This window comes from Rhinolophus sinicus, linkage group LG09 (genome assembly GCF_036562045.2).
Source record: "Rhinolophus sinicus isolate RSC01 linkage group LG09, ASM3656204v1, whole genome shotgun sequence".
In the NCBI taxonomy this organism is placed as follows: Eukaryota; Metazoa; Chordata; class Mammalia; order Chiroptera; family Rhinolophidae; genus Rhinolophus; species Rhinolophus sinicus.
The window spans coordinates 66,609,583-66,635,727 of record NC_133758.1 but is presented as its reverse complement, the minus strand read 5'-3'; the positions used below and the strand labels follow the sequence as shown (position 1 = coordinate 66,635,727).

Here is a 26,145-nt window from a genome sequence, read left to right as displayed (position 1 = left end):
GAGAATGTTAGGAAAAGGAGCAACAGGAATGAATCTCTTAATAGATAACTTTTAGACCAGGAGTTAGGTCTGTGGTGGGTGGGGTAGAAATATTGGGGCAGAGGGCCATTTAAGTGCCACTGTGTGGGTGTCACGCTTGTCTGAAACAATTTGGAGGAGAGTAGCAGTATATGGTGATTCTACTTGTACGACAGCCTCTTCTAGAGGGCCACGCAGCTCAATTAAAAGTAAATTAACAAATAGTAATTGGGACATGCTCCATGCCAGAGACTGTGCTAACTTTACAGTCTCTCTGACAGCTCCTTCTCACTCTCCCTCATTAGCTCCTTTTAAGGTGTTATACTTAGTGAATTCACCTATTCCTAAAATGCCAACTACCATCCATATGCCAGCAAACTTTCAAGTCTATGTCTGGAGTTTCTAAACTGTAGACTTGTTGTAGTGCGGGGCGGCCTGTGGGGTCTCTGCTCCCCACACAAGAACGCAGGACATGGTGAGGCCAAAAAGGAACACCCACGGAGCCATAAGTAGGGAAGCCACACCACCATATTCTCACTGGCGGCATCCACCTCTCTGCAATCTGCTCTTGCTAGCTCAGCCATCATCTTCTTGCTAGCCCCCATTTTTTGCTAGCGTAGCCACAGCAGTTATATTAGTGGCCAATGGCCAACTAGCCACAGCTGATGGCCATGCAATCACAGTTGATGGCCATTTACTACCTGAGCCGACATTGAAGGTCTCAACTGGGTTGTATAGCTGGCAAAAAAAAAAATTAAAGAATTTAATCCATTATCTTCTCCCCAAAGCTGTTCTTCCTCCTATATTGCCTATTTGGTTTCACTACCTACCCAGCCATCTAATGCTAGAAGCTTTGGAACCATCTTCAATGTCTCCTTCACTCTTATTCTCACACAGAATTGATAGAACTTGGTGTTTGTGGCAGATTTTATTGGTGTCTCTCCTTTATCCTTTTAGTACTCACTTCTCCCTGCATGTTCACCCAAAGTGTTCTTATTGCAAGCATCAGGCACTCTTTACCTGAGAGATTTCTCTAGCTTCTGGTGCTCACTCAGCTCGCTTATGGGGCAGGCCAGAAGTGTCAGGAAGTTAAAATCCCTGGAAGCAGTCCTCAACCAATGACTGACGGAAATTGATGCATACATTTTGGGGAGGACAACTCTGAAGCATTCTCTAGGTTGTCTCTAGAGGCGTCCAGTGAGTCTGAGTCCTGATTCCCACAGTGGTAATCTACTCATTACTGTATCTGAAAAATTTCCATCCCTTTTCCGTCCCCTGCTGATGCTTCCTTGACTGTTTCTCAAACAAACTCATTGCACTCAAATGCTTGTCTGTGGATCTGCTTCTGGGGGTAGTGAACGAAAACAGTGACCAGTTAGATATTAGGATAAACAGAGGCATTGAGAATGGCTACAAAATCTTTACTATGTGTGATTAGCTATTTGGAGTTATCATTTATGTTTTAGATATTAGATAATGGAAACTGAAGTGCTGGCAGTAACACAGAGTTAAGTGTGTTCAGTAGACAGTTGACAATATGAAATTGGAGATCAGAAAAGTAGAGACTGGAGATAAGGATCTAGGAGTTATCAGTGTATGTAGGCAGGTGCTAAAGCCATGAAAATGGTGAAGGTGGACAAAATGCTGTATAAAGAAGAGAATGGGTTTGGATGACAACTAGCAGCCTCTTTAACAAACTAAATATCATTCCTATCTTCTTCCCTTCTTCTTACCTAACTGAGCATAGTTAGATAAGGAGTAATTTTGAGCTAGTGTTTAAACTCACAGAGCCCAGCACAGTGCCTGGGAAGTAACCTTTCCAGAAATATAGACTTAAGTTTTATCCACACTAGTTATTATAAAGCAAGCATCAGACCTTAGATCTTTGGTCAATCTTGAAGACAGTGTTTTTCATTGTCTCTTATGAAAACCTAAATTCCCATCTACATCCCAGCCATTTGCTCTACCAGGGAAACGTGTCTCCCAACTGAGGAGGTAGGAGACAGTGAGTTCTGTACATATTGTCAGTTTGCTTACTTACTTAGAGCAAGATGCTGGCGATGCCAGACTGTGGCCCCAGCCCTTATATGGCATTTGATTTCAGGGGAGAGGTTATAAAGCAGTAGTTAAGATTAAAGGCTTCGACTTCAAGGCTGCAGTCATCTTTCCCTTGTGAGACTTTGGGGATACTGTTTAAACTCTCAGGTTCTCACCCAAGAAATGAAAATACTCAAAATCCGTCATTTTGTTATAACGATGAAGTGAGATAATTCCTGGAAAGCGCCGAGATTCCTTGGCCTAGCGCAACCAAGAACTTGTCAAGCTTTGGGGGCCGGCTGGGTGGCTCAGGCGGTTAGAGCTCCATGCGCCTAACTCTGAAGGCTGCCAGTTCGATTCCCACATGGGCCAGTGGGCTCTCAACCACAAGGTTGCCAGTTCAATTCCTCGAGTCCCACAAGGGATGGTGGGCTGCTCCCCCTGCAACTAGAAATGGCAACTGGACCTGCAGCTGAGCTGCGCCCTCCACAACTAAGACTAAAAGGACAACAACTTGACTTGGAAAAAAGGCCTGGAAGTACACACTGTTCCCCAATAAAGTCCTGTTCCCCTTACCCAATAAAATCTTAAAAAAAAACACAAAAACTTGTCAAGCTTTATACTTTCTGTAACGTGCATTAAGCAACGGATAGTCCCGTTTATTGACTTCCTCTTCCAAGTAGCAGACCACATTGCAACTCCTGACACTATTTCACCACTCACTAAAATGGTCCCTCAACTCCCCGCTGCCAGAAAGCGCCACGCTCTTTACGACAGTGTACTACGCCGAGCCTGACAGGAGGGCCCTAAGGGTGGGTCCGCACCGCATTGGCCAATCGCGCTGCTTCCAACCCATGACGTAAGCTGCGTTTGTGCATGCGCAGGGCGGGGAGACCTTGTGGAGGCCGCGGAGGCGTTTGGGGGAGGTGAAAGCATTGGCGGAAAAGAAAGTTCAGCGGCAAAATGCAGAGCTGGAGTCGTGTATCCTGCTCCTTGGCCAAGGTGAGGGCCGACTGGATGGGGTCGTGCTGAGCCAGAGGCACAGAGAGGCAGGCTGACGGGGTCCGAGACGCAGCCTAGCTGGTGGGGTGGGAGAGGCCGGCTGCCTGGCTGGGACCAACCGCGGCTCCGCCCCTGACCCCGCTCAGTCCAGGACGCCGCAGGGAGGCCAAGGCCCGGTCTGTGGAGAGGCAGGCCCCTCGGGTTGTGTGACGGCCAGCAGTCACACTGCACGCGCAGGCGAGGGCCGAGGGCGTGCGGTCACACAAAGGCCTCTCCACCTGGGAGGAAGGAGAAATTGCCCTTGCCCCCTATGGTCTAGCTTTTCATACCTTCTACCTTTTTCTACCCCCGGCCCCGGAGTGGCCTAATTTTCTGCAGTGGGCAGGTAACCTTGAGGGCACTGCGTGAAAGACCCGGACGCCATCAGCCCCAACACGTAGCCCCAGGAATTCCTCAAAGGTCCCTTTGGTGTTTGCAGCTTTCAGCTAGTAGTGTTCATTGCCTGCCTTCCCAGGGGCTTATTTTTAACTGCAGCAGTGATTGTCAGGACAGAATTCCCTTTTCATCCGCATCCCAAATACAGCCAGATAGTATATATGTGGGATCGTGGCTGAGTACTATATTGATGGAGACCCTACAGATAATATAGCCGTCAAGCTCCTTTGTTTGGAAATGAGTAGCCTGTGTTCCCGAAAGTTACTGTAATATGCTGCAAGTCATGCTTTTAGTGCGGGCCAGAGCAGAGACTAAAACTCAGGACTGACATTTAGTCTTCCTCTCTTTGGTCTACTGTCCTGACCTCAGGTGCAAGAGTTCCCTTGGAATAGAGAACATGACTAGATGGGTGTAGGTTTGGTCACTGCCTTCCATTTGCCTGCTGTGATAGGACGTATTTGTTTTGTTTCTTTGTGCCTCACTATTCTAGGAAATAGTAGTCATTCCTGTTTAGAGATTGTTGTGGAGATTATGATGCAGTTTGTAAAACTGTAGTAGTTCTTGAATATGAATACGTTACTTAGTGTGTGCATTACTTAATTTTTCTAAATCACTGTGTCTAATTTTCTGTTGCTAGTTGATGGTTCAGGAACATCTTCATAGATTGCACATGTTCGATTTGAGTTAGGAAATAATAATTACAAGTAAAAGGATTAATGTAGATTATTCAAGTACTTAAGTTAGAACTTGGCGAACGTTAATTATGACATTAAAATGATCCCTGGTACTAAAAATTAGCCGTGCTTTCTGAAAACTTAATAAAAACACCATTGAATAATAATTTTATTAAACATGAGATGTTTGAATATGCATAATAAAAAGATACTGTGCCAAACTGAAGCTGAAAACTTTAAATAACTATTCTTACCGAAGAGGAGAAATTGATATGTAATGTCTGGGTGGCAATGGAAGATAACGTGAATAATCAGTGCTTGATATATTTGCTCCGTATCATGTTTTCATTGAACTTCAGTAAGTCTTTTTTTACATAACAAGGACATTTTCTTTTTTTTTTCTTTTCCAGAGAGGCCATTTCAATCGAATAGCTCATGGCCTCCAGGGAGTTTCTGCAGTGCCGCTGAGAACTTACGCAGATCAACCAAGTGAGTACTTAATAAAACAGTGTTCCCTCAAAATTGTTCATTTATTTCTCCACTTAAATGTTCATTGAGCACCTAGTGTGTTCCAGGATGTGAACAAGGCAGAGTCCTGTTATGGAACTTACAGTCTGGTTTCAGAACAGACAAACAACACACAAGTAATAGATTAAGAATTTTGGGAAGTGATTGAAAATTAAAGTTGCTGATTGGGAGGAAAAGACGCTATTTTAGATAAGGTGTCAGGGCTTTGCTGAGGAGATGGTGTCTGAGCCTGGGCCTGAGTGAAGTGAGGGAGTGAGAAGGTTATTTCAGGCAGAAGGAAATAGCAGTGAGAAGGGTCTGAGGTGAGAATTCACTTGTGAATTTAAGTGAAGGCTGGTGTGGCTGGAGCAGAGAACCATAGAATGTAAAATCAGAGAGAGAGGCAGAGATCAGGTCATGGAGGGGTTTGTAAGCCAGGCCAGGGAGTTTGTGTGATGGGAAACAACTGAAGGGTTTTGAGCAGGGGGGTGATTTTATATATTTACATTTCAAAAGTTAGTTCTGTCCACTGGTCAGATTGTTGTTTGTTGCTTTGTTTGTTGCTGTTTAGAATGGTGAGACGACTTTTTTCACATCCTGAATAAAAATCTTGATGGGCTTATCAAAGGCACATTTTAAAGAATAGAAGGATGTGCCCTGAAAGGAAGCTATGGATTATGGATATTCATACTTTTTAATATTTTTGACATGTCTAGAAATGATATATATATATTTTGTTTTTTAAAGTACTTAAAATAGGAAGTTAATGGGCTTGTAGTAAGGTATGTTGGCCTCTCAGTACCAAGGACATTGATTATTTGAAATTACTTGTTTTGTCATTTACTGGAATCACCCATATGATTATAAGTGAAGTTGCACATCATGTCTTAAAGCTTCGTTGTACAAACCATTAGCTGGGGGGAACTGTGACCGTCAGTCTCCCTGTATTCTGTGAAATATTTTTATCCTGTGTCTTTAACTATTGTCAAACTATTATCATTTTGGAGATTTTATTCCTAGAAGAAAGAGTAGGGGGAGGATTCCGTCATCGATAACCAACAGTGAGTGATTTATCCTAGCTTTGAACAGGTCAAGAAATCCTTTAAAAAATGTTAATTTGATGGTGGGGAAAAAAGTCCCTTTTTCTTCTTTCAGTTTTTTTGAGATGTAATTGGTATACTCCCATTTGTCTCTTTTTTTAAATGGGAATATTACGTATTCTAAAGTCACACAACAGGAGAAATGTTAGATTTTCATTTCCAGAGCATGCACTTACAGACTTTTCATCGCTGATTCTACACTCTTAGAATCATTCAACAAAGTTGTTCAGGGCCTGCTATTTGCCAGGCAGTTTGGAGCAGGAACGTAGATTTTAACAGAATGAGGGTAACTGAGTGCTCATGAATCAAACAGTTTCGTGATCCCTTAACATTGAGTAAATTATAGATCCTTTAGTACCCAGGTAGATGCAGTGTATAAAGTCTGGTTGGATGAAATAATAAGCATTTTTACATATTTATATTCATCTGAGGTATTTATTTAATGGCAAGGACAGTGACCTATTGTTTAGCATTTCAAATGGCACAGTAGGTACTCAGTACTTATTTATTCATTAGTTCAACAAATACGGAATATCTACTCTGTGCTAGTTGTTGGGCTAGTTCCTGGGATACAGCAGTGAACAAACAGACAAGATGCAGCTTTTATAGAGTTTACAGTCCATTTGGGGAAGACAAACATCCAACAAATGATTCATTATAATTGTGATAAGGACTCCACAGGCGAAGGGAGCTATGAAATCTACATATTGGGAATGTTCACAAATTCTTTCCTAAAGAATTGATTTTGATAACTGAAAAGGGTTGGAGAAGGTACTGCATGCCAGTATTATGATGTGAGGAGCATAGTGCATTTGAGAAACTTGAAAAGGCCCAATTTGACTGAAATGTGTTAAAGATGGTGAGTTGTTGACTTCTCCAGATTATGCAAGACCCTAACTCTTTATTTTAAGGGTAGTTGCAAGTCACTGACGTGTTTTAAGCAGGGGTATAATATGATTAGGTTTGTTTTTAAAGATCATTCTGGTTGCAGATTGGAGTTTTTATTGCAATTCTTTTTCTTTCTCTCTTATTAGATAATAAGAACCAGGCCTGTGCTATTTATTGGTAGCCGAAGAGCTTAGAGTAGTGTCTATAATGTGAAATGCATGTTGTCAGGATTTACTTCTAGGTAGGTGGAACAGAATGCACATAGGTAGACCAGTGTAGTTCTGTGGGTGTAAGCTAACAGTAATTCACTATTGTTGAGGCTTAAACTGCATGGTATTAGTGGATAAGCAGAATGTGGTGGGAAATGAGGTTGGAGAAATAGTTACTGAACAGATTTGTTTAGGAACTTGGACTTCATCCAACAAGAGACAGGGAAACTAATGAAGAGTGGGAGAATAAGGTCTGAGTGGGGTTTTAGCAGGGGTAACACTGGGATGGCAGTGTGTAGGGTTATGGAGGGTGGGAATGAGATTGGAGGCTGCAAGACTAAAGTTGGGAGGTGGATCTGTCAAGGGAAGAAACATTTATTGAGTGCCTAATATGCACCTGGCGTCCGCCCAGGGTCTTGGCATTCATTACCTCTGACCTCGCAACCCTGGGATGTAGGTAGTACTGTCACTGTTATCCCTATGTTACATCAGAGCTCAGAGACGTTAAATAATTTGCCCAAGACTTTCAGGTGGTGGAGCTCATATTTGAGTTCATATTTGTTTTACTTCAAATCCTTTTTTTCTTTTACTATATTTCTTCTTCCTTATGGACTAGGAGGTTGTGTGGTTATGATTACAAAGTGAAGTATTAGAATTCAGGATTTTAGAGGCAGAGCAGTTTTGGGTGGTGACAAGTATGTGAAAGAAGGCCACTGAAGTAGACTGAAGATGAAGGGCATTGATAATTTAAAAACAGCCCCCCCCCAACAGAACAACAAATAAACCTTACAGGTAGCTTCGTACTCATTTAGTGAATTTCATAATTAATAGCTACTGCTTTATGACATCTTTTTCCCTATTTCTTTTTAAAAAAAAATAATTTTGATGTATCTACATTTTAGTACGTGCCTATTTTCCCTAATTATAATATAAGGTTATTGGAGGTAGTGATATTTTCCTCATAGGGTAGGCATTGATAAATATTTATTGATTTCATTCTGAAAATTAAGGAGCTTCTCGTCATTTTAGTTGGATTTCTTGATAGCCCAGCAGATTATGGGATCTGAGTGTTTTGGAAGGCACGAGAACATATTGGGTGGTATAGGAGCATAGGCTTCAGAATCTAAAGGAAAGAACCTGGTTTGAATCCTGGCTAGATCACTCACTAGTTGTGCAACCTTATGCAACTTATTTAGTTACTCTCAGCCTTATTTTCTCTCTGTTTAATGGAAGTAATAACTATGTAAAAGAAATGTAATGAGGCCTAACTGAAACTACTTGAAGCATTTAGCTTACTGCCTGGCACATATCAGATTACCCAAATGATAGATATTATTGCAGACTGACTTCTTAAGATACTTCTTGTAATTTGTTGGTGATTATAGTTTATTTGTAACTTGACACCTTTATTTCAGTGGTATCCTTTATATCGTACTATGTTTACTTTCCTCAGAATGATATAAGTGGCATTTGTAGAATAATTTGTAGAGCACTTTTTCCTGCTTTTTCTCTTTCAGTTCATTTCATAGCATTAGCTGCTGTGTTTTTCAAATCCTTCACCTCTCATTGTCCCCAGTATTTTTAAAAGTATTAACGTGATAGCTTTCTCCTGATATTTCACTGCCACCTGAAGTGCTGGTTACTATCCAACGGTCTTTTGCCATTTTTTGCTGACTTAATCAGCTTTCATGCTATCAATTTGTATATCCTTTTCAGTTTTCTTTTCATTCCTATAGGCTGATGCTAATTTTGTGAAATTTTCCATCAAGTATTCCTTAGATTAATGTATTTCGTTTAACTACATTTCTGTATCCTGAGTTTTTAAACTATATATGGAAACGAAACTGAAAAATGCTTCTTGACAAGGAGATGGTGAAACAGAATCGTGTGTTGTAAACTTTCACTTCATGTAGCTTTGATATAGGTGAAAGCTAGCTAGTTTGGTTTTCCAAACATTTTATTGTGAAAAATTGCAAACATTGGAAAAGTTGTAGGAATTTTACTGTGAACATCCATAGATTCTTCCACTAACATTTCCCAGTGCTTACATTATCACATATCTGTCCATCTATTTATCTGTCCATCAATTCATCTTACTTTTTTGGTGCATTTCAACGTAAATTGCAGACATCATTATATTTCCCTTAAATACTGGCTTATTTTTGAAGGTTTTTCACTGGATTATGACCTCCTGTATTGTCATTTGACAAATCTTGAAAGACTTTTCTATTTTCCTTTTGTTTTTGTGCTTCTTAGCACTTTAGTGGTAAGCTGATGGAATGGTACATCTGGTGTCTTCAGTGAGAAGTGAACTGTTTTGAGTTTTTGACATTTTCTATAGTTCAAAAAAATTCTAAGGTCACATAGTGAATTGGGAAATAAAACCCAAGTTTTTTAGCTTCTCTGTGTTTAAATTTATTAAATAAACCTATGTATTATAATTAGAAAATATGTTAAAAATTCAGCAAAGAAACTAGTTTTTGTAGCTTTTATTTACATTACTGTGAAATTACAATTTAGAACCCAAATTAAAGGATATTGTTTAGGTCATTATTTGGTTCAAGATTTGAAAATAGAAATACATTTTATTACATATTTAATTCTGAACATGAATCAATGAACCAAGCAGTGTGGCCAAAAAGTACAAATGGATCAGTAAAAATTGAAGCAATACTTTTTCATGTATTGGACTAGCCACATTTTGTTCATGTGTTGAGTAATCCTAGGTATCATCTGATAATAACCAAGGAGAATTAGTAATTTATTTAGTAGAAAGAATTCTTAGATTTTTGTGGGTAACTGGGTTGGATAACTTCTTAGTTATCTTCTAACATGGGTTCTGTGATTCTGTTCAAGGCCAGCAAAGGATTTTTGAATGATATTCGCACTCCTGTCCCTTAGGGATTGTGTGTTTCGTGGTGGAGGGGATAATAAGAAATTAAAATTGTCGTATTTGTAGGGAATCCTTATGTATATTCCAAGTACTATACTAAGCTGTTTACATAAATTATTTTATTCTGTATTATGACCCTAAGAGGTAGATGTTTTGTGGTATTTATTTTGCAGATGAAGAACCTGAAGATGAATTAAGTCAAATTACTCAACCTAAAGTCAGGTAGCTGGCAATTGTAAAGCTGTAGTATTGTTCTTGGGGATTTTAGTTTATGATAGTTGAAACTGAGGAAAGGAATGGTGTTGAATAATGGAAAGACCACTGGAACTAGAGACAGAAAGCTTAATTTTGTCTCTGCTGCTCACTTGCTAGATGATCTAGGGCGAGTTAATTGACCTCTCTGAACCTTGTATTTCTTCTTATTGGTGAAATGTCAGATATGTGCCATCTTTACCTTCCTCATAAGTTCTGAGACTCAAACATGATAAGATATGTGAGAGTGTGTTAAAAACGGTCTAAATGCTAGAGTAATTGGGGTTGTAAGGAAAGTGGAGGGGGAGGAGAAGGGAGACTCTCCTAACTCTTAATAGGCATTGTTGCTTTATTTGAAATTGGATTGGGAATGGGAATAATTGGTCTTATTTTGTATATTTGTATTGTACTTATTATATTCCTAAGGCTGCTAATCAGAGTTAATTTTTAATTTTTTATCTTTATATGATAAATATCCAGAGTAGGTTTAGCTTGTTATCTTGAACTATGCAAAATTTATCAATAGTCCAATAAAGTTCAACACATATCTCCCATGTGTTATGGGGAAGCTGATTCCCCACCCCCTTCCCCCAATGTCTCAGAAGTTAACCTGAAAGGGGTGATCACTCTTAAATCTATTGACAGTACTAAGGTATTACACAAAATTACCTTATTTAATTCTAATATCAATCATTTAAAGCAATGTTATTGTTTCTATATTACAGAAAAAAATGACCCAGTTGGTCACACAGCTAATAAGTGTCAGAGCTGAGATTTAAAGCCAGGTATGTCAGATTCCAAAGCCCAGGCTCTTTCCTTTATATAGCTGTGTATTCCAGTATCATGAAATGCCTGTCTGTTAACATTAAATAAAATTGTGTAGAATTTAGCAAGGTCAGTGGATACATAATTCAGTTGTATTTCCATATCCATAATGAACAGATAGAAAATGAAACATAAACTGCCATTTTCAGTTACATCAAAGAACACCAAGTATTTTCTTGCAGGTTTAAAATACCAGTTTTTTTCTAATTGTACTGTTTTTGGTCATTATTAAGCAATTTACTGTTTTACATCCATCTGCTTTTATCGTAGTTGATGCCGATCTGACTGTGATAGGTTCTGGTCCCGGAGGATATGTTGCTGCTATTAAAGCTGCCCAGTTAGGCTTCAAGGTAAGAGTTAGACTAAAACTCGATGTTGATTCATTTTTATCTGGGAAGAGTTGATCATATTCACAAAATACTTTGTAGTTAGATAATAATAGTAAATAATTTCTTAATTCTGTAAATTATATTTAAGCCTGAGACTAATGAAGAGAGGGGTGGTTCATTTAGTTTTAGTAGTCTCATAAAATGGAAAGTGAAGTCATTATTTTTCCTCTCCTTCAATACTTTTCATTTTGGCTTCTGATCACACTTTGGAAGATACAGAAATAGAGCTAAAAGCATGTATTCGGTAATATTAAACGAACAAAAATATCTCTTACAATAATTCACTTTTGGGTTAGCCTGAATTTGGTATTCAAATGATAAATTATAAAGAGCTGTATTTCATTTTCACAAACACAGCTTGAGTAGCTTGTTTTGTAGAAGAACTAAGATACACTTAGAATTTTAGTGAATTGAAACATTGCCAGTTATATGCAGTTAATGTTTTCTTTGGTTATAGACAGTCTGCGTTGAGAAAAACGAAACACTTGGTGGGACATGCTTGAATGTTGGTTGTATTCCTTCCAAGGTGAGCATACATTTTGTACAGTGCAGAGGTGTTTTCATTGGCCACCAACTAGAAGGATGTATTGAGACTAGAATATTGGACTTATATAGTTACTGAAAATTAAAACAACCCAGGCATGATAAACACGTTTTTCCTTTGGGAAACCTAGAGTGGTGTCACCAGTGCGCCACACATTCCTGAAAGAGCTTCCTTGTTTCAGAATGCCTAGTAGCCTTTTCATTCAACCAGACTCTGCTGTTACATTTTTTTCTCTTTGGCTTTCCTTTACCAATGAAACAGATAATAGGTAGTAAATTCTTTTAGGTACTTTATGTATTTAGTAAACGTGACTGCCTTTTTCACTTGCCACCCTGAAGTGTGTACTTAAGAAAGTAAAGATGTTTTGTTTTTCATTCTTTCTTGTTGAATGTTTTTTATGTCATTATTGTTTGTCTTAGATTAATTACGTAGGAGCAGAAACTGAATTGGTATAATCCTATGTACTGTTCCATGTACAGAATGTCATTTCCTAAGTGTTCTTTGGTTGTCTTATTTTTGGTTGTCTTAATTTTGTCTTATTTTCTTTAGGCTTTATTAAATAACTCTCATTATTACCACATGGCCCATGGAAAAGATTTTGCATCTAGGGGAATTGAAAGTAAGTATACTTTCCATGTTTAGTGATGTTATCAGCCATACTTGACTTTTTTAAGACTTACATGTGTCTTGATGAGTGTAATACATGTTTAGTGAGGGCAGAGGAAGAACAAGATCTTAAAAATGTAGAGATTTACTTAAGAAAGAAGGCTTAATCCAGATTTCTTCCGTGACAGCTTCTGTTCCTTTGTCAACTTGTGTGCGTGCGTGCGTGCGTGTGTGTGTGTGTGTGTGTGTGTGTGTGTGTGTGTAGTCAGTTTTATTTTCCTGCAACCTGGGGATGGCTGGGGGTGGGGGTGGTACTGATGGATTCCTGAGTGCTGTGGACAGATAATGATGAAGGAAAGAAAGTCTGCCTAAAGTGTTGGTAGTGGAAAGAGCAGAGGAGAGAAGGAGGAATGCTGCATGGTGGGAAAAGGACTTTTCATAACATTTTAGTTTGATATGTCTTGTCTCCTGCCATTCTTTTTGGGCTGTTTTCATCCTTTCTCTCCAATTATTGTTGTTGACAAATATATCCAGAAGGGTAGTCTGTTCTAGGGAGCGCTTAAACACACCTTGGGGGCTGTATTTTCCTTCATTTGTTTCTTTATAGCAGTACCATGTTTCCCCGAAAATAAGACCTAGCTGGACAATCAGCTCTAATGCGTCTTTTGGAGCAAAAATTAATATAAGACCTGGTCTTATATTATATTGTTATATAAGACCCAGTAATATATTTTATATTATATTATATTTTATATTATATTAGACCCGGTCTTATATAAGACCGGATCTTACAGTAAAATAAAACCAGGTTTTATATTAATTTTTGCTCCAAAAGATGCGTTAGAGCTGATGGTCAGGCTAGGTCTTATTTTCGGGGAAGCACGGTAGGTATCTGAAAGAATGGGCTATAGTGTAGGCAGTCTAGTGTGTGTAGAGGTGATATATATACACTAAAGCAAATATTGTGTTAAGCTAGGTGAAAAATAGAATCAGAACCCACTTTCCTTACCCACTAAGGAAAAGAAGAGACAGGGTTAGTCAAGAGACCTGCGTTGCAGGCAGAGCTTCATGTTCTCGCTCTGGCTTGAGGTAAACCAGCGCTCGCAGGGTCTTTGCTGCCTCATCTCTGGGATATGTGTTGGTTGCATGTGCTGATAAGTAAAGTATCCTTTCTTCTGAAGTTCTATGAGTTGAGCTTCTTTATCTTATATTGTTGCTTCAGAGTTCTCTTCTGAGGTAAATGAGTGATTAGAATCTAGTTCATTAAATTCTTAAGCATCTGTATTTGAAATTTTCTCGTGTATTTTTACTAATTTTTGTTTTCATGAAATTTAGCATTTCCTTTTATTTAAAATTTCAGGTTGTGTTTTACTTGCCATTTCTACTTAAATCTCTTCTAGGCTTATTATGATCATTATAAGGTGTTTGGAGAATATGTTGTTACAGTGGGATATTATGTTTTATTTTGGACTGCATTTTCCCCAGAGGTGGATTTTTTTATAGTGTTTGATAGATTATGTTGCTGTGATGTGATACTGTTGGCCTTTTGCCAGTTAGGAATCTTGTATCAGTTATTAAATTTAAAAATGTTAATATTGCCTTATGTACAGTTCTGTAAGCATTAGGCAGTAATTTTCCAGACCTTGATTAGTGAAAAATACCATGCATTGCTTCAAGAATTTAGCTAAGTACTAAAGATTTATTTAATAAATTACAGTGTCTGAAGTTCGCTTGAATTTAGAGAAGATGATGGAGCAGAAGAGTACTGCAGTAAAAGCTCTAACAGGTGGAATTGCCCACTTATTCAAACAAAATAAGGTCCGTGTGTTTAATGTTCAGATTATTGCTTGATTTTATAGACACATTAAACAGCTTTACACTGTTACAGTGATGTTATTAGAACTTGGATGCTGGGGGATATTTATTTGATTAAAACAGGATGCTAACCTGAAGTAGATTCAAATTTTTTGCTGCTACGTATGTAGCATTATTAAGTAAGGGCATTTTGTATTGGATAAATTATTTAATAGCATAGTTTTTTCCTATTAATCATGTTTGTTTATCAAAAAATTATTTTAAACTACACAAACTTACAAATATTGCTTTATAAAGGTTGTTCATGTAAATGGATATGGAAAGATAACTGGCAAAAACCAGGTCACCGCTACAAAAGCTGATGGCAGCACTCAAGTTATTGATACAAAGAACATTCTTATTGCTACAGGTTCAGAAGTTACTCCTTTTCCTGGAATCACGGTATTTTATGCTTTTTACAACTGTCAAAACCTTTCTTTAGAAATACATTTATGAACTACTGTCTTCCTGCTGTTTATGAACTTTGAATGAGAGATTTTCTGACTGAAATACTACATGTTAACAGTCATTCAGTTTCGGGAAGTTGCCCGTCTTTATTCTGCAGTGATTTTGACCAGAAATAGAACACTTTACATTTAAGATATATTTTAATTCAACATGAAGTTAAAATTGACCATTTTGTTTTAAAATGCTAAATGATAAAAATTTAAATGAGCATTTTTAATGGGATTTGATAAAATTGAGTGTATGGATAAAAGTTACAGATACCTCAAAGCAAATAAATGGCTTAGTATTATTAATGACTATGCTAAGTGATATCATAGTTTATAAATCAGTAGATCCTTTCAAATAATTTTGATTGTGTTTTTTAAATTATTATAGATTGATGAAGATACAGTAGTGTCATCTACAGGCGCTTTATCTTTAAAAAAAGTTCCAGAAAAGATGGTTGTCATTGGTGCAGGAGTAATAGGTGTAGAATTGGTAAGTGATGTCTCTTCTGTCTCTTACTACCTCCATGGGGTTCCATTTGACTTATCGGTCAACATTTGATTCTTTGTATAATGTTACAGGCAGATTGATATTAAGTTTTGTTTTGTTCTTTTTTTTTTTAAATTTAAATTTATTCAGGTGACAATGGTTAGTAAAATTACATAGGTTTCAGGTGTACAATTCTGTAAAACATCATCTATACATCACATTGTGTGCTCACCACCCAGTCAGTTCTCCTTCCATCACCATATACTTGACCCGGTTTACCCTCATCTACCACCCCTCCCCCCTTACCCTCTGGTAACCACTAAACTGTTGTCTGTGTCTATGAGTTTTTGTTTGTTTGTTTGTTTGTCTTTTTCCTTTGTTGCTTTCAGTTTTATATCCCACATGTTAGTGAAGTGATACGGTTCTCGACTTTTTCTATATGACTTATTTCGCTTAGCGTAATAATCTCAAGATCCATCCATGTTGTTACAAATGGCACTATTTCATCTTTTCTTATGGCAGAGTAGTATTCCATTGTGTATATATACCACATCTTCTTTATCGAATCTATCGAAGGATGCTTTGGTTTCCATGTCTTGGCCACCGTAAATAAATAAAGCTGCAATGAACATTGGAGCACACGTGTATTATGGATAAATGGTTTCAGATTTTTGGGTAGATACCCAGGAGAGGGATTGCTGGGTCATGTGGCAATTCTATTCGTAATTTTTTGAGGAACGTCCACACTGCCTTCCATAACAGCTGCACCAGTCTGCATTCCTACCAACAGTGTATGAGGGTTCCTATTTCTCCACAGCCTCTCCAACACTTGTTACTATTTGTCTTGTTGATGATAGCCATTCTGACTGGGGTGAGGTGATATCTCATTGTGGTTTTTATTTGCATTTCTCTGATGATTAGCGATGCTGAGCATCTTTTTTTATGTCTTTGGCCATCTGTGTGTCCTCTTTGGAGAAATGTCTATTCAGGTCCTCTGCCCATTTTTCAATTGGATTGTTTTTTGTTGTTGCTGTTGAGTTGTATGAGTTCCTTGTATATTTTGGATATTAGCCCCTTATTGGAGGCGTTGTTTGCAAATATCTTCTCCCGTTCCATTGGTTGCCTCTCTATTTTGTGGATGGTTTCTTTTGCTGTGCAGAAGCTTTTTAGTTTGATATAGTCCCATTCATTTCTTTTGAGGCAAGGGAAGTAAACGCTAAAATAAATGAATGGGCATTGAATTTTGCTTAAATACTTGTAGTAGTAAAGAGTATTCAAGACAGTTTATATAGTTATTAGAACATTCTCTTTTATTTTGAAATCTGTTTTCCTGTATCTTTCACAATTTCTGATCCCTAGAACTGGACTAATTTTTTAAAGATCTTGACAGCCCTTCAGCTATTTAGATCTGACAGTCCTTCATGCCCTTCATCCTTTCAGAAGGCAGCTCTCATTCTAAGCAAATTGCATTTCAGTAAAGACCATGACTGACATGCTCTGGCTCTTCCCTTCCTCTCCATCTTCATCTCATTCCCTCTTATCTTATGTATGAGAAATGTCAAACTGTTTGCAATTCTGTAACTACTACGGTATTTCGTGCCTTGTACTTCCTTGTCCATCTGGCAGCTTTCCCATATTCCCAGTGACCTCTCTTCCCTCTATTTCAGTTATCCTTTCTCAGGGCTGCTTTACCTCGTAATCACCAAGAAGTGCTCTACTTCTGAAATCACAAATTCAGACACTTCATTCTTTAACCACAACCTCCTTTCCTCTCTTACTCAGTAAACAGGTTCTTTAACTTAATCAGGTTTTCTAGTCATGGATCCCTCTTTGTTTTTGCTGTCTGCCCTTTCCTGTCTTGACTGCTTTCCAGATCAGCTTAGATTCCATAGTCCATTACTAACCACTCTCTGATAGGTGGTCTTGAGTCCCTTGCTTTGCTGTCATACCTGCTTGGCAAAACTCCGGTCCTGGCTGAGTTCAGCCTTTCTTATGCCACATGCAGGCTATTGACCATATGCACCCTGCAGATTAACGCCCATGGGAATTCTTGGTCACAAATCTCAACAGGAACCTCAGCCTTCCCGACAGTCCCAGTGTTGCCCTGGCTGGTACCCTCTCCTGGTGTCAGCAGTGGCTCTTTCGTTTCCCACTTTTCTCACATCTCTGCCAGTACACTGTCTTCTGCTGCCTGCAGATGACCTTGTCTTCTAAATATCACATGTAAGAGAAACCATCAGAGGAAAACCCCCTCAACTTGGAGCCCCAGATTGGAAAGTATTTTCACCTGTTGTTACACCTGTTCTCTTGATCTTCTCTCCTGTAACTGGAAAGGCTGCTTTTCCTGAGACAGAGCCCTTCACCTCTGCTTGTGAGTGCTTGTAGTACATCTTCTGCCTCTTCAGGGACTTGGCTTTGTGATTTTTATTTTTGTGTTCTTTAGTCTTCACCTCTCCCTACTTTTGCTTCCTTCTCATTTAAATTGAAACATACCGGTCTCTGGGCACCTATGTGCCATTCATGCATGCTCAGATGCATTTGCGCTCATAGACACAGGCCGTTACACGGAAATAAGCCTTGTCTTGATCCTATTTCCCCTTTCAGTTACCAATTTCCCTCTCACCTTTTCACAACCAAACTTCTTGGAAGAGTCGTCCACACTCTTTTCATCAACTCCCACTCACTCCTCAGTTCATGGCTTCATGTGCCCTCAAATTGCTGTTGAAAGGACATGAATGAATTTATTAGCTAGTCCAGTGGATTGTTTTTTGCACTGCTTTATTTCATTAACAGTCAGCATTGCTGATTTCTTGTCTTTGACACTCGCTTGTCTGATTCCATACTCGGTCGGTTTTCTGTCTGTCCTTTGGGCTGACTTCTCTATCTCGTATGCAGGTTCCCTTTTCTCAGCCTTCCCTCGAATTGTTAGTGTTACAATAGAGTCTGTCTTAGGGTTCTATCTCAGACTGTTTTCTTCTTTCCAGAGAATACTCTTTTCATTCTTATTTCAGTTACCCAACAGCTTATAAATACTATTTGCAGCCTCATCCTTGCTTCTTGCGTCTAAATATTTATATTTGAATGCCTTCTGTGATTGTTTTTTTCAGTTTCCTGTGTTTTTTATGTTACCTGTCTCAGCTCTAGATTTTTATTTTGTGGTTATCATTAGATTTATGTACAAAAAAAACTGTTTCGTACATAGAGTAGTCTTTTTCCTTCTGACTGTATCTTATTTTCATTCACCTGTGCAAGTTCAGTTCCTTTCTCCCTCTTCTTTCATGTTTTTGTTGTCAGACGTTATCCCTTTTTCTGTGTGTTCATTTCCAAATTGCAAAAGTTCTAGTCTTTTTTTAAATGTTTTCTTTCCTTTAATCTTTATGTAATAATTAAATAATTAATACCCTGTTCTGAAAGGGAGTTGCAATTTCCTGCTTCTGTCTGTGATTTTACTCAAAGTTTTGTACACTTTCGTCTTTTTGTTTCAGGTAGAAGAGCTTAAACTTTTCTTACAATGCAGGTCTTGTGGTGGTAAATTCCCCCAGCTTTTGTTTGTCTGGTATAGCTTTACTTCTCCATATCTAAAGGATAACTGCTGTATATATTATTCTTGGCTGGGGATTTCTTTCTTTCAATATTTTGAATATTTCACTCCACTCTCTCCTGGCTTGTAAGGTTTCTGGTGAAAAATCCAATAATAATCTAATGTGGTTTCCTTTCTAGTTTGCAGTGTCCCCCCCCCCGCCCCCCCGGTTGCCTTGAGAATTCTTTCTTTGTCATTAACTTTTGATAGTTTTGATATAATTGTCTTGGAGAAGGTCCTTTTGCTTTGAGATACTTAGGTTGGTTGTTCTTTTAGCTTCTTGAATTTGTGAGTCTAGCTCTTCCCATAGGTTTGGATAGGCTCCCCTCATTATTTGTTTGAATAGGCTCTCTTGTTCCCTTTGCCCTTTCTTCTGGTATACCCATTATTCGTATGTTTCTCTTTCAAGTGGAGTCATAGTTTTCATAGTGTTCTTTCATTTTCTTTTTTTTCTTTGGGGAACAGTGTGTTTTTCCAGGACACATCAGCTCCATGTCAAATCGTTGTTTTCAGTCTAGTTGTGGAGAGCACAGCACACTGGCCCATGTGGGAATTGAACCGGCGACTTTGGTGTTATGAGCACTGCGCTCTAACCACGGAGCCAACCGGCCGCCCCTCATTTTCTTTCTTTCTTTCTTTTTTTAACTCTCACTTCTCTCTCTCCTTCCACCTGAGTCATTTCTAGATTTTTGTCTTCGAGCTCACTATTTCTCTCTTCCATCTGGTATGTTCTGTTTCTGATGCTCTCTAATCCATTTTCACCTCATTTATTGAGTTCTTCAGCTCCAGATTTTCTGTTTGGTTCTTTTTTATAGTTTTATCTCTTTGGTTAATTACTCCTTTTGTTTGTTGATTTTATTTCTGAGCTTACTGAAGTGCCTTTCTGTGTTTTCTTGTGTATCATTGAGTTTTTTCATAACTGCAATCTTAAATTCTCTGTCATTTACATCACAGACTTCCATGTCTTGGAGTTTGGTTTCTAGAGATTTTTCATTTTCTTTCTGTGCTACCTTGTTACTTTCCTTGGATATTCATAGTACCTGATGGACTGTTTTTCTACCTGGGGATTTAAGGTAGTGAACTCTTGTAGATATTGTTTTGCTCTTAACAATATTCAGCAGGTTAAGTAGACGGCTTTCTTTTCTCCAGTAGGTGGTGCTATAGTGCAAGTTTTTATTTTCTCTTACCTGCACTACTGCCACCTCTGAGATCTCAGTGGGTCTGTGTAGGTAGTCTCAGTTTAGCAAAATGCCCTGTATTCCCCGTGGAGTTGGGTGTCCATCTGTTTCCGGGTCACCTGGGTATTAGGGTACCCTACCCATGATAGGGTGTGACTGGTGATGGGGCTCCGGGCCTGTGAGTTCCCAGCACTGGCTCCTTGTAACCAGAGGCTGCCAGCCACACTGCTGTCTGAGGTGTCTGCTGCTCTACCGAGTTCCACTGTGACAGGTAGGGGAGGGGTGTGTGGGGCGAGGCGGGTTTGCAAATCTGCTGTTTTACTTTGATAGTAATGGTGGCTGCTAGTCCACTGCTGCCACACTGCTGTGCTGCATTTCCGTCCTATCACCACGTTTAACTGCAATGGGTGCTGGCCACCTAAGCCAGAATGTTGCTTCTGCCCTTCTGGACCCCCTGGCTGCCGTGTTAGGGCTGTAGCCAGACTCTCCCCACTGCCGCCTCAGCTGGGGCTGCAGCAGATGCTGGCCTGTGTTCCCGTTCTCTGTCTTTTCTCCCAGCCCACCTCCTTTGCTGTCCGATACACCCACCTTCAGATGTCTCAATGCATGCATCTCTCAGACATGTTTGTGTGTTGAGCAGGGAATCCTTTGTTGAATTATAGTTGTCTAACTTGTAACTTTAAAGGAAAGAAACCAAGAGGTCTTCTCACTCCATATGCTGACGTCACTCTCTTTTTGTGTTCTTAGTATTATTGTTTGAAGAGAAGTTGTTAATTTTGATGCAGTTTAATTTATATGCATTTTTTTCCTTTTTGTGTCTTATATTTTGCTTTTGGTATTGTAGCTAAGAAATCTTTGCATCATTCAAGGTCACGAAGATTCTTATGTTCTAGAAGTTTTACAGTTTTGTGTTTTATATTTAAGTTAATTTTGAGTTAACTTTTGCTTATGCTTGTTATTTATGTCCTCTTGCCTATTTCACATATACGTATTCAGAAGTTATAGTTGTTAAAATATTGTTAAAAACCCAGCATTCAGTTTAAATTACAATTTGAATGGAAAAGTAAACATTTCTCTGTTGAGAAAATAAAATTAGAAGCCAGTTTAATATTTTGCAAACATCAGTAATTAGTAGCAATAAGAGGCCCCCTCAGGACCTTCCTTCCCACTTGTTTCTCTCTTCCTGGACCAGTTACCTGTGAGGTTCATTCCCTCTCTTCCAGTCTTTGTGCAGATGTCACTACCTGTGAGGCCTTCCCCAGCCATGGTATTTAAAATTGTCATTCCTTCCTTTTCGGTAGTCTGGCTGTACTTCCTGCTTTATTTTTCTCATAGCACTTAACCATCCTCTTCATTTACTTGTCTGTCTCCTCTACCAGGATAGAAGGTTCTTCAGGGCAGTGTTTTGTTCACAGATGCATGCCTTGCATCTGAAATGGTGCCTGTACATAGTAGGTGCTCAGTAAACGTTGAATGAATGAGTGAATAAATATATGAAGTTATATATATTTGCCATGGTGTTAATTTTAAACCTCAGAGCTTCTAATAGGAACATACTAACAAAAGAAAATATCTTACAATAAATTATTTAATTCAGTAGACAAGTTGCTGTAGAAACCTTTATTTTTAATCATTTTTAAAAAATTGTTATTTTCAGGGTTCAGTTTGGCAAAGACTTGGTGCAGATGTGACAGCAGTTGAGTTTTTGGGTCATGTTGGGGGAGTTGGAATTGATATGGAGATATCTAAAAACTTTCAACGCATCCTTCAAAAACAAGGATTTAAATTTAAATTGAGTACAAAAGTTACTGGTGCTACCAAGAAGTCAGATGGAAAAATTGATGTTTCGTAAGTATGCTACATTTGTTTTATAATATCCTTGTCTGTTTTTAAGAAAAACCTTCAATTTTTGCTAGAGAAATTAGTCCAGTGTTATCACTGTAATGTACTTTTTCATAGTATACATTCAGAAAAATTTAAACTCCCAACATTCAATAAAATGAATCCAATGTTTTTAGACAGATATATGGGGAAATCTGTAATAATAATATTAATTACATTGCTTACTATGTGCTTGGCACTCTATTTATTAAACACTTATAACTTAATGAAGTAAGTTATTGAAGGTCAGTGGCAGAGCCACAACTTGAATTTGAATCTTTCTGTCTCTAAGACCTGTGTTCTTAACCCATGTTATACTGCCTGTTTTTGTGACTTTAATGCTAGATCTCTAGAGAATATGTACATGTTTTCTTTGCCTGACCCTTATGTTTATGTTATATTTATAATAAAATAAACTTCACTGTTAGAATGTCATTAGCACTTGAGAAATGTCTGGTCTTTTTTTTTTTTCCTTGTTGATTTTTATTTTTATTTTATTTTATTAGTTTCAGGTGCACAAGACAAAGCAATACTTAGACGTTTATCATTTATATCCCTCACACTGTGTGAACCCCCCTCCCCCATCCACTATCCCTCTGACATCGCACAGAGCCATTACATTTCCACTGTCTCTATTCCTAAATGCTGTACTCCGCTTCCTGTAACCGTACACATATATATATACATATACATACATACATACATATATATGTATGTATAAAGTTATAGTTGGCATTCATTATTGTCCAGCTTCAGGTGTACAGTGCAGAGAGAGAAATGTCTGGTCTTAAATGTCCAAGTCTGTCAGCTATTTATGTAGCTGTGTGTTTAACAGTTATACACTGTTCATTGTCTAGTATTGAAGCTGCTTCTGGTGGGAAAGCTGAAACTATCACTTGTGATGTACTCTTGGTTTGCATTGGCCGACGACCTTTTACTCAGAATTTGGGACTAGAAGACCTTGGCATTGACCTAGATCCTAGAGGTAGAATTCCAGTCAATACCAGATTCCAAACTAAAATTCCAAAGTAAGTTGCATTTTCAATAATTTTAAAGTTTATATCAGATGCTCTTTTGAAAATAAGACTTTTGTGATGCTTAAAAAATGCATTGGCTTTGGAGAAGATTAGTAAATTTATAATATGTTAAAGCAAAAATAATTGAATTTTTTCATTACCTAAAGATGATTAGAACCCAAACTCAGATATTTGAAGCGCTGTATTTAATGTATTTTCTTGTGACATCATAACTAGCAATTTATAATTTTGTTACCATGGCAACACTGAAGGGGAAGGTGTGGTTTCAGAGGTTCACCGTGTTTCTCGCGATCTCTGTGGCAGTATCTATGCTATTGGCGACGTGGTTGCGGGCCCCATGCTGGCTCACAAAGCGGAGGATGAGGGCATCATCTGTGTGGAAGGCATGGCCGGCGGCGCTGTGCACATTGACTACAACTGTGTGCCGTCGGTGATCTACACACACCCGGAAGTGGCCTGGGTCGGGAAGTCAGAAGAGCAGTTGAAAGAAGAGGTAATCCTGGATGAGGGTAGTTTTACTCCAGTGTGTGAGCTGACTTAATGACACTGGGAGCTGAGAATTGTTTTATTAATATTGCATTAATGCATTTCAGTAACTATGTGGAGCATTATAGTTTAGTGTATGTATTTTTTCCTTTGTAGTATTATAAAGGAGATCATTCACTTGCCTGTATTAAAAAACTAGTAATTCCAGAGCTTTTCTTTTTGGCTTTGAAATGTACACAGAGCGAAATTTGCATTTGCTTGTGTTTGCACCCAAAATATATTTCATTAACAAGCCTTTTGGTCTTTCCTTCTTTATGTTGTGTGAAGAATTACCTTTTTGGGATTTATTTTCTGAACCAATGGTAGATGATTTCAGTCATGGCAAATGAAGTTTTTCAGAGTTTATGTAGGTTCTTATTTTCTATCTCACAGGGTATTGAGTACAAAATTGGGAAATTCCCATTTGCTGCTAATAGCAGAGCTAAGACAAATGCTGACACGGATGGCATGGTGAAGATTCTTGGGCAGAAATCAACGGACAGAGTATTGGGAGCACATATTCTAGGACCAGTGAGTACTGTAAAACCAAAAACCCCATTAGGATTTCTGGAAAGCATTGCTATTCAGTAGATTAATTTAAAACCACCTGGGGTTTACATTCTGAGGTGATTATTTACCAGTAGAGTTTGAATGTGGCCTCTTTGTGCATCATTTCTAGCTAAGTACCAGCAGCAGTCTCCTCTTGCCCACGTCACCTACTTTCCACACCACAGCTATTATTGTCCCTTTAAAATATGCACCATGTGCCTGCTTAAAACTCTCTAGTGGTTCTTTGCAACTGCAGACTTACATACATGTCCCCTCTAACTCGAGTCCTGCCTACCTTTCTGACCTCATCTCTTTCCACTCCTCCCTTTTATTAAGTAATTCCCGGCCTCATGGGCCTTCTCTCAATGTCGTTACAGGCCAGACTTTTCCCCACTTTAGAACCTTTGTGCTTGTAGTCGTAGCCTTTGTTTAGATCGCTCTGCCTCCAGATCTCTGCATGAGCGGCTCCTGTGTTACTCAGGCCAGCTCAAATGTTACTTTCTAAGAGAAGCCTTTCCTACCACTGAATCTGCAGTACGCCTTCCCCCTAGGTATCTGCCGTACAGTAATGATAATAGAACATTTGAGTGTTTACTCTGTGAGGTCGGCATTGCTTTTCCCATTTCTGAGGAGAATAAATGGAATCAAGCACAGTCTCTGAGTGGCTGAGATGGTCAGCGGTAGGATTTGAATCCAGGCCATCCAAGCTCTTAACTTCCATGCCACCATTTCTGCCAAGTGTTTCCTGAATAGAGGCGGTTAGTTAACGGCTCTCACAACTAATTTGTCCCATTAGTGTGTAGTTTTGCCATGGAGACAAAATTACTTCTTGTTTTATTATTTTAAAGGGTGCTGGTGAAATGGTAAATGAAGCTGCTCTTGCATTGGAATATGGGGCATCCTGTGAAGATATAGCTAGAGTCTGTCATGCGCATCCGGTAACTATTAATGTAACAGAATTAATTGCTACCTAAATTTTCTTTTGACCCACAAATACTTGGTTTTTAATTTTAAATTTCTTCCTTTGCAGACCTTATCAGAAGCTTTTAGAGAAGCAAACCTGGCTGCATCATTTGGCAAACCAATCAACTTTTAAATTAGAAGATTACATATATTTTTTCTGAAATTTTCTGGGAGCTTTTGTAGAGGTCACATTTCTGGACAGGAAATGCTCACAGCTCACAGAATTTCTAGGACTGAATTATGAAACTTTTGGAAGGTGTCTAATAGGTTTGGACTGAATGGAATAATCTCATCTATATTTTAAATATATTTTATTTCAGTACATTACTATTCCCAAGAAAAAAAGCTACTTATAGTAGCATCCTGGAAATTTTTTTTCAACGCATATTTCCATGCTGTTTGTGAAAAGTTCAACTTCACTGAATTTATGTTAAGTAGCTTTTTTTCTGATACAGTAAAGTTGGATTTACTACATGGATGGAACTGGAGTATGATATGTGAACAGCTGTATTTGAAGCAAGGTGATCAAGTTCTTTTAAACTTGGTTTTCATATTGGAAACAAGTCAGTCATTAGAGTAAGATTAAAATATGTGTAAACTAAACTCATGTAAATAAAAACTGATGGTCTCTCACTTGTTTTATTTAATCCCCAAATTCTTGTAGATTAGCAGTAGAATTTGTTTAGATTTTTAAGGTACCATTGAGGTTTATAGTCTGGAGTATAAAATAAACCAAATTAAGGAGGTATAGGTATAGCTACAAAATTCAAATATTCAGTGCTGACTCAAATGTATTTCAGTAGGAAATGAAGATCTGAAAATAAACATTTCTTAAATATCCATTCACTGGTTATTCTAAGTGGATTATCAAAATGGTCCGAATTCTTTTATGATGCGTTTTGTGTGTATATTTATTACTTTTATTGCTCTTATAAGCCTGAATGTATCTTTTCCCCACATTGTAGGACAGTATTAAGTTACTTAAAAGGTTATTACCCGTTCACCTGTTATAGTGATCTTACTAAATTGTTGAGCATATACTTTTGGAGAAAGACTGTAAAAGGAATCTTTAATCTCTTTTCCTGTGTACATTTCCATTTTGTTCTTGGCCGGGTAAATAACTGTTCCTTTAAAGAATGCTATAAAATTGTATTTACTGATAAATATTTAAGATGGCCATTTCTTGAAATACTTAAAGTGTTAAATGACAAATAGTTTTTGTATATAGTTAAATACAAGAATCATTTCAGATTAAGT

General features: G+C 38.2%; 1 protein-coding gene across 1 annotated transcript; it reads left to right on the top strand.

The window, feature by feature from the left end:
* Positions 1-2,901: 2,901 nt before the first annotated feature.
* DLD (dihydrolipoamide dehydrogenase) lies at positions 2,902-25,730 on the top strand. The gene is made up of 14 exons (XM_019745334.2): positions 2,902-3,057; positions 4,577-4,655; positions 11,111-11,190; positions 11,687-11,755; positions 12,323-12,392; positions 14,097-14,197; positions 14,492-14,635; positions 15,077-15,178; positions 21,591-21,781; positions 22,672-22,842; positions 23,155-23,344; positions 23,770-23,907; positions 24,774-24,863; positions 24,956-25,730. The coding sequence occupies exons 1-14, from the start codon at positions 3,019-3,021 to the stop codon at positions 25,019-25,021; spliced, it is 1,530 nt and encodes a 509-aa protein (XP_019600893.1). The 5' UTR covers positions 2,902-3,018; the 3' UTR covers positions 25,022-25,730.
* The last annotated feature ends 415 nt before the right edge of the window (positions 25,731-26,145 follow it).